Source organism: Bubalus kerabau, chromosome 16 (genome assembly GCF_029407905.1).
Source record: "Bubalus kerabau isolate K-KA32 ecotype Philippines breed swamp buffalo chromosome 16, PCC_UOA_SB_1v2, whole genome shotgun sequence".
NCBI classification, from domain to species: domain Eukaryota; kingdom Metazoa; phylum Chordata; class Mammalia; order Artiodactyla; family Bovidae; genus Bubalus; species Bubalus kerabau.
The window spans coordinates 22,633,446-22,650,173 of NC_073639.1; the positions used below are offsets into that span (position 1 = coordinate 22,633,446).

At 37.6% G+C, this 16,728-nt stretch overlaps 1 protein-coding gene and 2 non-coding genes across 17 annotated transcripts in view; 1 reads left to right on the forward strand and 2 right to left on the reverse strand.

Annotated features, from left to right (window-relative positions):
• The window catches only part of ELF2 (E74 like ETS transcription factor 2), a 78,325-nt gene extending 61,765 nt beyond the window's left edge, over positions 1-16,560 (forward strand). For 6 of the 15 annotated variants that reach the window (XM_055549835.1, XM_055549841.1, XM_055549845.1 and 3 more), the window contains 6 exons: positions 369-542; positions 2,835-2,873; positions 3,268-3,354; positions 5,688-5,880; positions 7,253-7,603; positions 8,053-10,371. In XM_055549835.1, coding sequence (XP_055405810.1) covers positions 369-542; positions 2,835-2,873; positions 3,268-3,354; positions 5,688-5,880; positions 7,253-7,603; positions 8,053-8,680 — 1,472 coding nt within the window. In that variant the 3' untranslated portion in view covers positions 8,681-10,371. Of the gene's footprint in view, positions 1-368; positions 543-2,834; positions 2,874-3,267; positions 3,355-5,687; positions 5,881-7,252; positions 7,604-8,052; positions 10,372-15,764 lie in introns of those variants that run through there. The other 9 variants (XM_055549836.1, XM_055549847.1, XM_055549842.1 and 6 more) reach the window with 4 other exon arrangements.
• LOC129630492 (small Cajal body-specific RNA 18) lies at positions 12,096-12,177 on the reverse strand. The gene has a single exon (XR_008703742.1). It is a non-coding gene; the product is annotated as a small Cajal body-specific RNA 18 (non-coding RNA).
• On the reverse strand, positions 12,245-12,387 carry LOC129630439 (small Cajal body-specific RNA 17). Its single transcript, XR_008703705.1, has one exon. It is a non-coding gene; the product is annotated as a small Cajal body-specific RNA 17 (non-coding RNA).
• Positions 16,561-16,728: the final 168 nt, after the last annotated feature.

Below are 16,728 nucleotides of genomic sequence, written 5' to 3' on the forward strand. Positions count from 1 at the left end.
TGAGTAAATAGAAGGAAAATAATTATTAACTCACTGTTATACTGTTTTATTTTCAACTGTTTTCCCAGTTGTCAAAATGATACAGTCTTTTACAGTGAACCTGAAGTACCTACAGTGTGAAGCAAGGGGGTTGACTCTCATGATCTCCCCCTTTACCCAGAAGATTAACATTTCCTTCAGGTCGAGTTTCTTTGCATCTATTTACTTACATACTTCAGATCATATCGTATATTCAACAAATTAACCTCAAGTTCTTACCCTGCTTTGATGAATTCTTAGTAACCTCACCTTTGCTAAAAATTGAATTGTCCATGCTAAGAGGCATTAATGGGGGTGGGAAATTTTAATTTTTCAACTTTTTTTTATAGTGGAAGTGTTTGTCCCTCCTTGTGTATCAACTCCAGAATTTATCCATGCTGCTATGAGGCCAGATGTCATTACAGAAACTGTAGTGGAGGTGTCAACTGAAGAATCTGAACCAATGGATACCTCTCCTATTCCTACATCACCGGATAGCCATGAACCAATGAAAAAGAAAAAAGGTAGGGTGTATTTATAAATTTCTGGGAAATTGGGTGAAATTTTTTCTAGTATCTTTTTTCTCCATCAAGGGAGATGGGAAATACATGTTGTATTTATGATCAATGTTATACTGATTAGATATTCTCAAAAAATTGAGATTTTTAATTGTGTCTTTTAACATGTTCATAGTGTTTAAAGGAGTTAGTAGTTGAGCCCTAAAAGTAGTTGCCCAAAAATGAGATTATAGTAAGAGCTTGATACACCAAAGGGGTCCATGGGGTTGCAAAGAGTCAGACATGACTGACCAACTGAACAACACAGAAGGAAGATCAGGGAGTCACTGCACATTTTTCTACTTTGTGATCCTTTTAGGTACTTGGTAACTTAAAAGTATTCTTGACTCTGTTTTTCATAACCTTATCTTCCTACTCTCTTGTGGGCATTTTAAAATAAAAAGCCCAATTTTCTTCCCCACTATCTTTGGCCTTAAAACATCAAGATTGCCCGTAGGGAATTCTGAGGAAACTAAACTCACCATTGGGTAAAGAGCATTTCCACTTACTCTTTGACTCCTGCTGAAACCTGTGTTCATCTGATCCTGGGGGTTGGGGCGGGTGGGGTGAACACAATGCTCCAGTCCATCTCCAGCATCCTGAGTGGGTTCTTTTTTTCTGTTTGAATCAAAGGTAAAATTTGAAAGAAGTGAAATTCTGTGTAAATGGGTACTCACCTAATTCCACTTTGTTCTCTGCCTCTTTCTGCACATTTTAGAAGGGGAGGGGGGGAGCGGATAAAATCAAAGGCAAAAAATAAGGGGGAAAGTTGTGTTAGGAATAATGGTATTATCTAATCATTTATTAGGTAGCAGTATTTCAGATTGCTGTGATGTTCACAGGTCTGTGCCTCATTGCTGTGAGGGACACAACAGAGAATAACACAGTTGCCTTCTCTCTTATAATATAGATTATATATGTATTTGAGATAAGGCATGGATGAGCGAATTTAGAAGGAAGAATTACTTTGCCCTGTAAATGTTTAAACAGAAGGCACACATGTAAATAACCCTGTTTACCCACTGCCCACTGTAGCCTTTGGCTGGTTGTATCTTATGCAAACTGTTAAAAAATACCTAAGAAAATTTTAGATTTAAATGAAGAGAGAAAAGACTATGAAAAGCTGGGAGTATTTAGGGAACCAAGATCTCTAGATAAATAGGTTGATCTGTGTACATGATAGTATGGTATAAACCAGAAAATAATTTGCCAATTTAATACTAATCTTATGTATTTGAAAATAGGTGGTCTTAATGAATGACAATTTAAAAATTACATATAACACTACCAGTTATTCATTTGTGGTTAAGGACATTTGGGACATAGAAAGTTAAGTAGGTTATTTTTAATAGTAGGGCCTTATTTTTATTTCCAGAGCTTTTAATATACTAATGTGCATTATAAATCTCCAAGAGATGATTATCTGCAGTTCTGAAAGTTAATTTGACTGTAGAACCCTTTTCCTACTGATGAATAACCTATTTGTCAAATAACATGATTTGGGACATGCTGCTATAGAAAACAAGCCTTTGGGGACTAACCTTTCCATTAAGGAGTTGGGCTTTTGTGCTTGAATTTAGGAGACAAAGAAGATGTTGGGTCTTATAACTGACTGCATATTTTGTACATATAAATATTTTGTACATATAAATAGTATTTAAATTGAGAAATTAGGCTCTATTTTTAATTAGGAGACTGGTGAACTTTGTTTTAATTTTTGCCAAAACATACTTCTTATTGATTAGAATTACCATAATGAAATCCTAGAATATAATAGCTATGCTTTTTCAAATATAAATTAGGGCATTTTAATTTAGCTCTAGATAATCCTTGATAATGAAGAGTAGAGACATCAGAAATCCCAGGTGTATGACAATCACCAAATCAGTAATATTATACTTAATATTCCCAGTCTCTTTCTTGAGACTTCCCTCACCTGCCAGCATTCATCTTTCAATGCTGAGGGTTGAACACAACACATTTCAGAAATACTCTTTCCTTACTGTAGAGAAGTGTAGCTCTTGCTTTTCTGTTCATTGTGGATGTTGGACTGTCTTGAGCACGGCTTAGGGCAGAAGTGAGTGAGGAGAAACGAAAGGGCACAAACATTTCTTAGACATATGAAGCAATTACTAGGAAGATTTTTTTTTTATCCTTATACCTGAGGTGGGGAAATTTATGCTTTAATTCTGGTGAATTGATTGGCTCAGAGCAGTAGAGAGTGTTTAAAATAATATTTTTTACTTTTCCTCATTTGAGCTCAAAGGGCTTCGCAGATTATCAGATCTTCTGCAATAGGTAGGTAAAGCTTTTTCTAACAATTCTGTAGAACAGAAAACAAAAGTTTATACTAGAATTTGTTTCCATTGCTACATTATTGGAAAAGGTTAGCAAATTGAGGCTGTGACCGTGTAAATAATAGGTTAGTAGTACCTGACTTGCCATATACATTGATTTTACTATCAATGCAAAGAGGGGTCGCAGAGTCGGACATGACTGAGCGACTGAACTGTAATTTATATTGCAGAAGTGCTTTTAATGTTCCTTTTAAAAGCAGCTTTTATATACACAGTATATTAATCCATAAATTAGTGTCTAGTTTCAAAAATAATGTGTTATCAAAAAGGCTGCTATCATGTTTCTGTTATTTTTCCTGTTTTCCATGTATGGTTTCAATATCTTCTTTTTTCAGTTGGCCGTAAACCCAAGACCCAGCAGTCGCCAATTTCCAATGGGTCTCCTGACTTAGGTATAAAGAAGAAACCCAGAGAAGGAAAAGGTAATTTGGGGAGGGCTGTTTTGTAGGTGAGATGGATATATATAAATTTTTTTCCCCCGGTCAAGTACATTTGTAGGAAAATTACTTCTAGTACGCACTGTAGTGCTGTCTTGGATTGTAATTCTTAATCGAGAGTGTATGAGCATCACACAGGGAGCTTTTTCAAACTTATCTCTGCCTGGTCCTTACCCAGTGAGGCTCTGTAGGCATAGAGAAACTGTTGGGAGTGAAGCTGGGCAAGCATTTGGATTTGGAAAAGGCCCTAAGTGCAGTCTGATGCACACCTGTGTTGTTTTGGACGATGTGTGTGTGTTTACACCCATCCTCATGGAGAGTCAAATGGAGGCACTTACATTTGAGAAGGTGTATGAAACTAAGACTTCATTTCTGATACATACTTTTTTAACTGATAGAAGCAAGGTGAATTTACTTTTCCAATCAACCAACTTCAGGCATGTCAGTAAGGATGTCTAAACAAAAATTTGATGTATTTTTTAAAAAATGTGTATATTGAATTTGTATATTCTCGTTAAAAGCAAAAATAACAATAAGCCTTCTACATTCTCTGCTCTCTTAATTTGTTGGATTAAGTCTTTAATAAAATTAAGTCAGTAAATCTACCAAGAAATTTGGTTAGATTTTTAAAAATCCAGTTATGTAAACCTCCATTTACTTAGGAACTGTTATTCAGTTTGGGACAAGTTTAGGATAGTTTTATTTTCTTTTCTGTCTTTGGTTGTTTTACATTCCTAACATCTTAGGTTTTATCTTTTAATTTGTATTGAAAACCTTAAAACTTTATTAGTAGTAAGTGTTAGAAATTTGAACTGTAAATATACAGTTATTACTGTTTTTAAAATTACTCCCATCATTAATGGTATCTCTTATATTCAAAGACCTTATGTTTACCACTGGAAAAAAATTTTGTGGTAACCTATTTTTACCAGTCAAAATCATCTTTCATTAAAATTTCAGTTTTGTAATAAACCTGAGGCAATATGTTGTCATGTGAAGATTAAAGTCATTACAGTCACACTTGGATTAAAAATCCAGTCAGTGCTTCATCTTCTGCAAAATTATGATGTCTGCATAGACTCCATGAACTATCTTATCTGATAAAGAAGGCTTCCCATTCTGAATTCTGTTTTCCTTAAAACCAGAAATAGAATTGTTCATTTTAACTTAGGGATGATAACTGGAATGAAGCAGTTGAAGATAATCTGAAGAATGTCAGTGGGTCTAACTATAACTAATTCATTAGACACCGGAGCATTCAGATCCCTACTATGTACAAGGCATTGTCTGTTGCACAAAAATTTCTTCTAGAATGAGTTCTTATAATCTCCAGGTCATAGACAGAATAAAAATCCCCAGCTATACCTCTTGATTCAGTTAAGACTGATGTAGTTGAAAGTTGTGATTTAACACTAAGAGTTTTTAGGTATTGACACTGATGTAATAGGGCTTCGGAGATACAAATGTAATAACATTGTAAAGTTGAAGATTAATCTTTTTAGGTCAAGAGAATGCACACAGGGCCCAACTATGGGTTATTGGATTTATTGAATTTTCGGGGAAATTACAGGATGAAAATGCTAGAGGAAGAGCATCAGTGTTTAGATTGAGTAGTGGAAGCCTCCCCACCCCAAGGGTCTTCTCATCTAGCTTGTAACTTGGATCTGAATTTTTGAGGATAGTAAAGGGTTAGTGGGCAGGAGCCTAGAGATGACCCGGTGGCTCAGTGGTGGCTTATGTATTCTAATCTTCTTCTCAGGACTCTCTTTCTCTTCTTTCATCAGTTTACGAACCTCCGTACCTAGAGGCTTATGGAGGGAATAAAGAAAAACAGCAGCCTGTCTTTAGTCTTCTCATAACACTGCCCACTACTCCTCCCCACCCTTCCGAAAAAAGAGTGATGCTCTCTTCTCTTTGGGACGAAGTTCCTTATTTTTCCTACCCACATTCCTTCCTTTCCTTCTGGTATGCAAATCTTAGCCCCCTGCCAAGACTTAATGTCTTACCAATCCACTTTATTTTCACTCCTGAGATCCCAGACATTATTTTCTGTCATTAATTTGAAATAAAATAGTGCATGGCCTTATGATATAGCTATAGTTTCAAAACTGTTATTTATTTCTTGAACTGTTATTCACTAGACAACACAGTTTGACACTGTACAAATGATTGATAATATAGTCAAGTATTTAATGGCAGACTCTTAGTACATTTGTTCTTTATCAGTAGTAAATTGATTTTTTTATTCAGCTTAAGTAAATACTTGCTTTTAGTTATGTTGATGAATTTTTAATCAGTGTCTATAATTGTTTTCAAAGGAAACACAACCTATTTGTGGGAGTTTCTTTTAGATCTACTTCAAGATAAAAATACTTGTCCTCGATATATTAAGTGGACTCAGAGAGAAAAAGGCATATTCAAGCTTGTGGATTCAAAGGCTGTCTCTAAGCTTTGGGGAAAGCATAAGAACAAGCCAGACATGAACTATGAAACTATGGGACGAGCTTTGAGGTAAGAACACAAGAGTTTTCAAAGAAAACTTATGTATCTCTTAATATTTAATACTATTAATACTTAAAGTGTGTGAGAGTGCTCAGTTGTGTCTTAACTCTTTGCAACCCCATGAACTGTAGCCTGCCAGGCTCCTCTGTCCATGGAATTCTCCAGGCAAGAATACTGGATTAGGTTGCCATTTCTTCCTCCAGGGGATCTTTCTGACCCAGGGATTGAACCCAGGTCTCCTGTGTCTCCTGTAAGGTGGATTCTTTACCACTGAACCACCTGGGAAACCTGATATTTAAAGAGAAGCTCTTAAAATCTCTTACTTATTATAGCTTTTAATTTTAATTTGGGTGGATTTTCTAGAGGAACTTCTTGGATTTGGAGGCAGATGGAGAGAGAGGTTTAGTCTAAATGGCTAAAATTTGAACACTATTGGAAAATCCATTTGTGGAAAATGGTGTGCCTTTAAGAAAATTAAACCCAAACATAATACAGTTTCCAAACTGAATTTGTTCTTTAGTTCCTGCAAATTTGTTATAATGGTTTTATTGTGATATGAAAATTTTAAGTTTTGTCAGTTTGAGGAACCCACATAACTTTATAATGTACACAGCTTATTCTAATTAAGGGTATTTGTAAATGAACATAGTTTATGTGACAGTGTTCACATATGCCACAAATTCATTTTTACTAAGTATGGTTTTGGTAATTTTCCCACATAAAACAAGTTGCTTTTATAACCTATGTAAATCAGAACTAAATTGTTGCCAGTATCGGTAAAATCCAGTTGTCCCTTAGTAGTATCTGAAGGGTGTGGCTCCAGAACCCTCCTTGGATACCAGAAATTCATGGATGATCAAAATCCCTCATATAAAGTGGGGTAGTGTTTGCTTGTAACCCACTTATATCCCCCCATATACTTTACATCATCTGTAGATGATAAAATACCTAACACAGTGTAAATGCTATCTAAGTAGTTGCTATCACATGGCAAATCCAAGTTTTGCTGTTTGGAACTCTTATGGAGATTTTTTCTCCTTGAGCATTTTCGATCTGTGGTTGGTTAAATCCATGGATGAGGAACCTATAGATATGGAGGGCCAACTGTACAATAATATATTCTGTATTTAGGTTAAATGACTTCCTTTAATAAAAAGTGAGCTTTTAGCTAATTCACAGATTTCAAGGTTATAGGCCATATGGTACCAAGTTCTAATTTCAGAGCTACTTCAAATTCTTAGTCTTTTGAATGGAGTCCCACCTTACCTCTTACTAGAGTAAGTGAATGTTTCTGTTAGCATCTCTTCATGGTATTTTTGTTTGGGGATTGTTGGGGGGCAAACATAATATACTTGACTTATATAATACTTTTTCCTTACAGATATTATTACCAAAGGGGTATCCTTGCAAAGGTTGAAGGACAGAGGCTTGTATATCAGTTCAAGGATATGCCCAAAAACATAGTGGTCATAGATGATGACAAAAGTGAAACCTGTAGTGAAGATTTAGCAGGAGCTACTGATGAAAAATCATTAGAACGAGTATCATTGTCTGCCGAAAGTCTCTTAAAAGCAGCAACTTCTGTTCGTGGTGGGAAAAACTCATCTCCTCTCAACTGCTCCAGAGCAGAGAAGGGTGTAGCTAGAGTTGTGAACATCACTCCCCCTGGTCATGATGCTTCATCCAGGTCTCCCACTACTACCACATCTGTATCAGCAACAGCAGCCCCAAGGTAAGTGAGGGAAACCAGTGGTTGTAATGTATTTAGTTTTTAGAAAACTCTTTGGCAACACTGGGATGTTCCTTTTTTAATATTTGCATTCTAAGAACTGACTCTTTGTCAAGACTTGGAAAAGTGCTTGGTATTTTTCAATGTATTAATTAAAATATTCTTCTTAAAGTAGATGTCTTTTCTTACTTGAATTGATTTTTATGATTTTATAGATGGAATTTAATGTAGGCTTTTAAATATATATATAAATATATTTAGCTTAGGTTTAAATATATTCATCTCATGTTATTTCATGCTGTAAACTTCAGAGATTTTCAGTACATCTGTAAAATTGGGTCCACTAGTTTTACATCTGTTGGATTTGCATTCACTTTTTTCTCTCTCTCAAAGAGACCTATTTAATAATTTAGCGTGACATATAATCAAATTTATTTTTTTAAATCAACCAGGACAGTTCGTGTGGCAATGCAAGTACCTGTTGTAATGACATCGTTGGGTCAGAAAATTTCAACTGTGGCAGTTCAGTCAGTTAATGCAGGTGCACCATTAATAACCAGCACTAGTCCGACAACAGCAGCCTCTCCAAAGGTAGTTATTCAGACAATCCCTACTGTGATGCCAGCCTCTACTGAAAATGGAGACAAAATCACCATGCAGCCTGCCAAAATTATTACCATCCCAGCTACGCAACTTGCACAGTGTCAACTGCAGACGAAGTCGAATCTGACTGGGTCAGGAAGCATTAACATTGTGGGCACCCCACTGGCTGTGAGAGCACTCACCCCTGTTTCAATAGCTCACGGGGCCCCTGTAATGAGACTATCAGTGCCTCCTCAACAGGCATCTGGCCAGACTCCTCCCCGGGTTATCAGCGCTGTCATAAAAGGGCCAGAGGTTAAATCAGAAGCAGTGGCGAAAAAGCAGGAACATGATGTGAAAACTTTGCAGCTGGTACAAGAAGAAAAACCGGCAGATGGAAATAAGACAGTGACCCACGTAGTGGTTGTCAGTGCGCCCTCAGCTCTTGCCCTTCCTGTAACAATGAAAACGGAAGGATTGGTAACATGTGAGAAATGAAACAGCCGCGCTCCCATGGACATTAGAATGTTAGTGATAGTCCTGATACAAGTATTTGCAAGGATGTCATCGACAGAAGTCAGAAGACTTTAAAACATTTTTAATGCATTTAAGAAAACAATCAAACTTACTGGAAATAAATTACCTATCCCATGTTTCAGTGGGAAATGAACTACATATTGAGATGCTGACAGAAAACTGCCTCTTACAATAGAAACAACTGAACCCGTCAATAAGGAAAAGGACTGAAAGGGACCAAGCAACTCACTACAATATCAAGTTACACTAAGACTTGGAACACTAACACTGTAAGAGGTTATATAGTTTTCAGTGGGGAGGGATTGGGATGGGTGATCTTGTTGTTACATATAGCAATTTTTGATGCATTTTATATGCATACCAGCAATTATTACTGTGTTCACACAGAACTCACTTAACTGGTGCTATGTGAAAACTGCTAATATAGGTATTTTAGAATGTGAATTGAATGGATCCAAAAGCTTCAGAAAGAGGTTAGCAAAAAAGATCTAGTGCGTTTTTTTTTTTTTTTTTTATCATATAGCTTAAGCTGATTTAAAACAAAGGCCTTAGACTAATTTTCGGTTTTCTTTATTGAAATAAGCTAATGGCTTGTTTGTGTAAAGCTTTTTTATTAAAAGAAAAATTTTAAAAATCTTGTACCTAGCACAGTATTGTTATAGAATTTACATGTAACATTTTATATGGTAGTTTAAGTCTGTCAGTTTCTTAATTGTGGACAAATTAACAGTTGGCTCTGGCCTTTTGCTATAACACGCCTGTTTGTCACTCACCTAGCCCTGGCATCTGTGCAGACATATCCGTTTCAGTTTTGCTGTCACTTGGAAGTTAAGGCTCAGCATGATTTTTGTCAGGTAACTCTAATACCTGGAGTTTTCTTTCTTCCTTTTTTTTTTTTAGTTGAAGTTTAAGAGGGAAAGTACCAGTGTTCAGATTTGAACTATAATAGTTTGTATATTCAACATTTGAAGTATATTCTATTTTGTTGTACTCTTGTTTCAAAGTGTATTCAAGTAGGTTTTCTGAAATATAGAAATGAAATTTACCTTGTGTTTTGGTCTCTGGTGATATTTATAACAATATTCAAAAGCTACTATATAAACATGTTGTTTTAGTTAAGAAGTAATAGAAGTCCTATTTTCCTTCCCAACTGCTGCTTGAAGAAATTATTTTGTTCCATTACATTAATATTTGGCAAATAACCTGCATGTTTCCACTTCCTAATTACTGTCATGTAATTATAATGTTCTACTTACCATAATGAATTTACTATTTTAGTGTTGGCCACACTTAAATAATTTATATTTCAAATCAGACCATATGTTTCTCAATCAGACCTTTTGTGGGTGAGGAAGAACAAATAATACTCTAGCCATTTTAGGAACTGGAGGGACCAGAGGAACATCATTTCACACCAAACTAGGTCCCGTAACTCCACATAATAATGTTCTTTCTACTACAAAGAGAAGTTGTCTATTTTTACATCTTTTAGAAATTTAAATAAACTGAAAATATTTGTGGCCTTTAATTGTGCATTTGGTTAGACACTACTTAGGTTGACAGATTTTTATAACAGCTCCCTTTGTAATCTTTTATGTTTTCCATAAACATACGTGATGGTACTTTTTAATAAAAGCTCAAAGAAAAACTCATTGATTCTTATCCCATTTGGGGTTAATCTCAAACTCTACTCCTTTTAAAACATTTCCTAAATATTTCATGTTTCAAAATCTGTATCATATGCCTTGACACATAACTCAATTGTCTTTTTTTGCACTGCAGTTTCATTTTTTGAGTTACGTCTCCCATAATATTCTTCTAGGGCAAAGAAGTCACGTGAAAAAGCGTTAGTCATTCAGTCATGTCCAACTCTTTGTGACGCCATGGACTGTGTAGCCCGCCAGGCTCCTCTGTCCATGGGGTTTTCCAGGCAAGAATAGTGGAGTGCATTGCCATTTCCTTCTCCAGGAGATCTTCCCAACCGAGGGATTGAACCTGGGTCTCCTGCATTGCAGACCAGTCTTTAACATCTGAGCCACCAGGGAAGCCCAAGAAGTTACATGGAAGATAGCTAATGAAACATATTTAAAATGAGCATTTCTTTTCCACCTATGCTGTATTACTAATTGGTTTTCATTAGGCTAAGCCAAGGCTGCTTGCTCACCTCTACCACTCTACCTTAACATTTTCCATGTCTCTTGCAGAGTAAGTTCACCTAAGGTCTCGATTTAGAAATACATGTTGACAGTATGTAATGACGAGGGTATTTCTTCTGATGGGAATTGTCAGTGGTATGGCTTTTAATTGCAACTCTTCTGTTAATCATTATAACTTGTATTTGCATTTTGTGTCCACTGTAACAAAGAACCACATAGCAATGACTTGATGCCACTACATTTTCTAGTCTGGCCAGGCTTTTGAACAATGAATTAGCAGTCAGCCCATTTATTCTTTGGGTCATCTTCCAGCAACAGTTTCAGCCGTTCACCACCATCCTGCTTACCAGCTGGCCAGTATACCTCTTTATAGAGAAAATCGAGGTCTGAGCTGTGAACTCCATTTCTGGACGGCTTGCTGTAAGAGCATCTCCTTATTCCAGCATCCATCCTGAACACCTGCCTTGGGAAGGAGGCAGGTGTGCTGTTCTCTTGTACTTATCACCTCCTCCCCTTTCACAGCTCTTTGGTTTCTTTGTTCCAACAGTCTGTCATTCTTCAGTAGCTTGCAGTTAATTCTGGCTTAGAATAAGTTCCCGCCGAGGTCTCCAGGAACCCAGTAGTCAAATCCAACAGATACTTCATTTTTCCACGTCATCAGCCTACTTCTTAAAACTCGCCTTTGTTTTCCCGTGACACCTCTCTTCTAGTGTACCTCCTGCCTGACTTCTTAGTCTTTGTTATGTCAGCTTTCCCATTTAAAGGTAGTATTTACCATGGGGTCTTTTCCTTTATAGAATAGTTGTATTTACTATTACGGTTTTGCTTGAACATAACTGTTCAATAATCTCATCCATGCATATGGTTTTTACTATCAAATCTATTGTCTTAGGCTAGACTGAAAGTCTCAAGATGGGTTTAATTACCTACTGGTTATTTCTTCCTGAATGTCCAATTGAACTCTTCTAAAATCTGTCCTCTTAGCTCAATAAATGACACTACACCAGCAACCAATTACTCTTGCCAAAAGAAACCTGAAGGCCATTCTAGACACTTGACTTCCAACATCCAATCTGTCACCAAGTCCTATTGACAGTTCATTCTAAATAACTTCCTTTCCCATCCTCCCTACCTTACTGCTTTGTAGTCTCAATCCTCTCTCTACTGTTTTCCATGCTACCAGTTGAATTTCTTTTTTTTTTTTTTTTTTTTTTCGGTCTCAGTCCAGTCCGTTCTCAGAACACGCTCCATCACCTAGTTCCCAGAACTCAGATTGCGCAGTGGTCACGTCATCATCGACCAGGGCTTGCAGGGACCACCCTAACGTCACCCAAATCTTAGCCTAACTGCCTCCCCCTAACCTCCCAGCCCCCGGGTCCCTGGGCCCATTTCGCCTGACACGTTTTCATAATCCTCTCAGGCTCCGGGCCAGCGGTGCCATCAGCCACGGGGCCCGATCATATAAGGAAAATACTGTGGCCTCATCCGGGGGCTGCATCGTGGACCCGGGGGTGACCCTGTCCCCTACGCCACTCTCTACACCCCAAACCTGCCAACCCCCCTGCCCCACTTCTCGCGCCCGGGCCTCTTGGGCGGGTCCCAGTTGAGTTTCTAAAATGAGTATTTTCATCAACTTCTTTGTGACTGCATTAAATTCTTCAGTGCATCTCATGCTAAAAAGATAAAAAACCCAAAGTCCTTGGATCTGGCATCTGCCTACATTCCCAGGTCTTAACTCTCTTGACTGTCCTATTTTAGGCATCTCCAGGCTACAGACCTACTGACATATATTTTCCCAAATATTTCAGGTATCTACCTTTGTTGAGCCATGTCATTGATGGCTTCTCTCTGGTCCAGTCTCTTCACCTGAATTTGAAGTGAAGGTGACAGACATCAAAATATTTCTGAAATAGGCTTGGAAGCCACAGAAAGGCAACAGGATAGATGAGGTCACATTTCAAGGTATGGTGGGAACATTCTCAAGTGTACCAGGAAGGGCCAAGCAAGTAAGGTCAAAGAAAAAGCCACCAAAATTGATGGAGTGGCAATAAAGAGGCAGTTCCATTAGGGGGATGACTGTGAAACCAGAATGTAAGGGACACAGCACCTGGTTCATTATCAGCCACTCTGACCCCTGTATGCAAATGAGTCAGGTTTAACAAGATTTGGGCTTATAAAGTACCTATCCTGTGATCCTTTAAGCCTCTTGGTCTACTTTATATGAGGACATTACATATGTGATCTATATTAGAGCACACTTTGGGGAGGCAAGAGGAACCCTACCTTGAATTCTACAGCCATTCCAGTAACTTCCCTTTTCATGGCTTTTCACTGTTCATAGTACAAGTCCTCTGTACTTGTGGTTCACCTGTCCTTCAGTCCCTTCGTTATTATCATCCTCCACAGTTAAAGCTCGGCCAGTCCTCCTGAGAATAAGACACTCTTTCCCCACCTTTGCAAGTACACTGATCTGCCTCCTGAATCACGCCAGAAACACAAGTGCAGCAGGGAGACTTGCAGGCACACTTCGTTTCACTAGGCTGCACTCGCAGATACACTGCTTTATACAGACCTAAGATCTGTGGCAACACTGCTGTCAACGTGTGTCTGTCACCGTCCTTATTCCAACAGCATTTGCTCAGTTTCATCTCTGGTAATATTCGTATTTCAAACCTTCCTCCTTCAGTGAAAAATAACTGACTCACTAAAGGCTCAGATGATGACTAGAGTTAATAAAGTATTTTTGAATTAAGGTACATAGTTTTCTTTTTTTTTGGAGATCATATTATTGCATTTAATAGACTAATGTCATGCAAATGTCACTTCTATGTTCACTGGGACACCGGAAATTCACATGATGCTTTATTCAGATGCTTCATTGTAGTGGTCTGGAACCAAACCCCCAATATCTTTGGGTACACTGTATTTGATTTGACATTTATGTACTTCACTTTTTATGTACCTATAGCTATCTTTTTAAACAGTGCACTTCAGCAGTAATGCTCTGGGTTCAGGACTTATAAATAAATGATATATTACAACTTCCAAGTTAAGAACTTAGAAAAACATGAATATTTAATGCAAAATGCTCCATAACAAAAACAAAACTCTAGACTAAACTAACAGCTGTTTTCTCCCATTGTATGTTTAAACAAAAAAATCTTGCTTATTTTACAAGGTTTTAATGATGTGATAAGTGCATGAAAGGTGGGTACTAAACTGTTTTACAGAATCTGCAAATTACTTGAGTTGTAGGACATGAATTCACTGAAATAGTGGTAACTTTGCTGCACGCTGGAAATCACCTGTGAAGATTTTAAAATACTATTGCCGATGTCACATCCCATATCACTTAAATTATGTGTGGAAGGGGGAGCCAGGCATTGGTATTAAAAAAAAAAAACAACTTAAAATTGTTATTAAAAAAAAAATGATTTCATTGTGCAGCCAGGTTTGGACACCTCTGTCACAACTTTTACATTTAGACATCTGTCTTAATCTAAGCTTTTCTAAAACGTTCAACAGAAAAAGGTAGTTTAGGATATTATATACTAGATTCTAAAGCCGTTTTCTCACATTTTAATGAGATGAGTTAATTAACTAGGATGAGTTTTTTTAAGTTCTTAAAAGAGTACACTACGTTAGTACCTTGTCCTTTAAAAGAAAATACTTTCAGAAAGCTATGTATTAAGTGCCACCAATGCTACCATCGTTTGAAAAAATACTTTTGAATTACTTCTTGGAGCAGAACCTAAATTTTTAAACATACTCAACTAGGGACACAGATGGTAAATCCCCGATGGCTCAGATGGTAAATAATGTGCCTTGCAATTCGGGAGACCTGGGTTCGATCCCTAGAGAAGGGCATGGCAACCCACCCTAGTATTCTTGCCTGGAGAAGCCCATGGACAGAGGAGCCCAGCAGGCTACAGCCCATGGGGTTGCACAGAGTCAGACATGACTGAGTGACAAACACAAGGAGAAGAGACAAATTTTCCTACCAAGGGAGGTTTTAGTTGTAGAAATAGTGAAGTCACTTGAGATTAAGAAACCGATGTGAATTAAACTAGGTAGGTACTGCCATAACTGGCAAAATGAAACATGGCTAAAGTGCACACTACTTTTCTTGAGACCTAAAGAGAACTGGATATCCAAACTGTTCCAAAAAGTTTCAAAAATATTTTTAAGCAGTGGCAGCAATTAACCCAAATTGTCTTGAAGTGCAAATCAGTTTTAATGCTTTTAAGAAACCTAAGAGATTTCCTGGTCTATTCCCTGTATTGTAAATAAACAAGTTCAGAAAAACTTGACTCAGTTTCAGTTCAGGTAATCAGTGGAAGACCTAGAGACAGAACTCCTCTGGCCTCAACCTCTGTTCCCTCCCATCTATCTCACCATGCAGTGATCCCTGCTCTCACAAACTTAAATAGTAAAATGCTGCAGAATTTTGCTGGGTGTTGTCTCCAGGTTTACCAATCTGAGATGTCAGGGGTATCCCGTATGCAGCTTTCCATCATCTCTCCTGACTGGTGTTTTTCTCCCTGTGATGCAGGACTGTAATTATATTCCAGCATTCTAATGTGGTCTACATCTAGAAGCCTGAATCTGCTCAATGTGGCAGTTTAGACTCTGCTTTAGATTAAAAACAAAACAAAACAAAAACCAAAAAACTTGGTAGTTTATATATTGTAAGAACAAATGAAAGTCAACAAAAATAAGCAGATGAAAGACAGTGACATGAAGAAAAAGGCAGGACAGCAAAAGGAAATGGAATACATGCTACAGAATGTCACACAGTAATTAAAATCCAGCTATAAGGTTTGGTTTTGAATGTCTCAGCACCCAAAGCAAACAGGAATTCATCCTGAGATTTCATCTTGGTTTACCAGGAGCAGCCTAGAAACAGCAAGGCTTCTCCTAACATTCTGTCAAGAGGAATGGATGCAACTACGTCCTAATGAATAGTTTCTTAGAGGTGAGCTTTCCACAGACATCTGGTGAACCTGGAGTTGTGGCTGTTGCTTCATCTCTCAAAGGCAGGTATTTCTACTCTCAAGTCATAGTAGGGTTGACATCCTGTCCTGAAACTGAATCACTAACCTACAACCTCACATCTGTCTGGAGAAACGGGGGTGAAAAAATCTTGGCACTCCCAACAGTCCCTCACCTATTTGGGTCTTAATTTCTATTAACACTATCTGCCCTTTCAAATGGAAGGATTAAGAGTGCCTTGTTAGGACATCAAGTACTGTGCCCTTTCCTTTTTTGCTTTGAAGCACCGACCTTAACCTTAAACCTTTACTCGATGACTTACCTAAATTTACAATAGTTTTACAAATATCTGACAAATCTGAGGTTGACAAGATAGGTGTGATGCTATACTCTGGATGAGAAAATTGAGGGCCTAGGGAGTGTCGCAGTGGTCACAGCTAAGTCCTTTTACTTACAGCCCATGCCCTTCTACAGAATTCGCTTTTATAAGCCCAGCTCCAGACCTCTTGCCATTCCAGTATCCAACCACTCTAGATAAAAGCCTGCCTGTACTGTATTTTTATACATGTCATTTAAAAAAGGTTCAGAGCTCCTTATTCAAGCACATTTTTTGGATGTCTTTCCAATTGAAATCAATTATGATTATCAGCGTGTGTTTTTATTTTCTTTTCTAGAATTTAGTCCCACTGGGACTTTGCTCAGATTATTTGGGCTTTTTAGGCCCAATTATTTTTTAAAATATTTGGCTGTGCCAGGTCCTTCCTTGTGACACATAGCTTTTTTTAAGCTGTGGCATGTGGGATCTAGTTCCCTGATCAGGGATCGAACCTGGGCACCCTGCACTGGGAGTCTTACCCACTC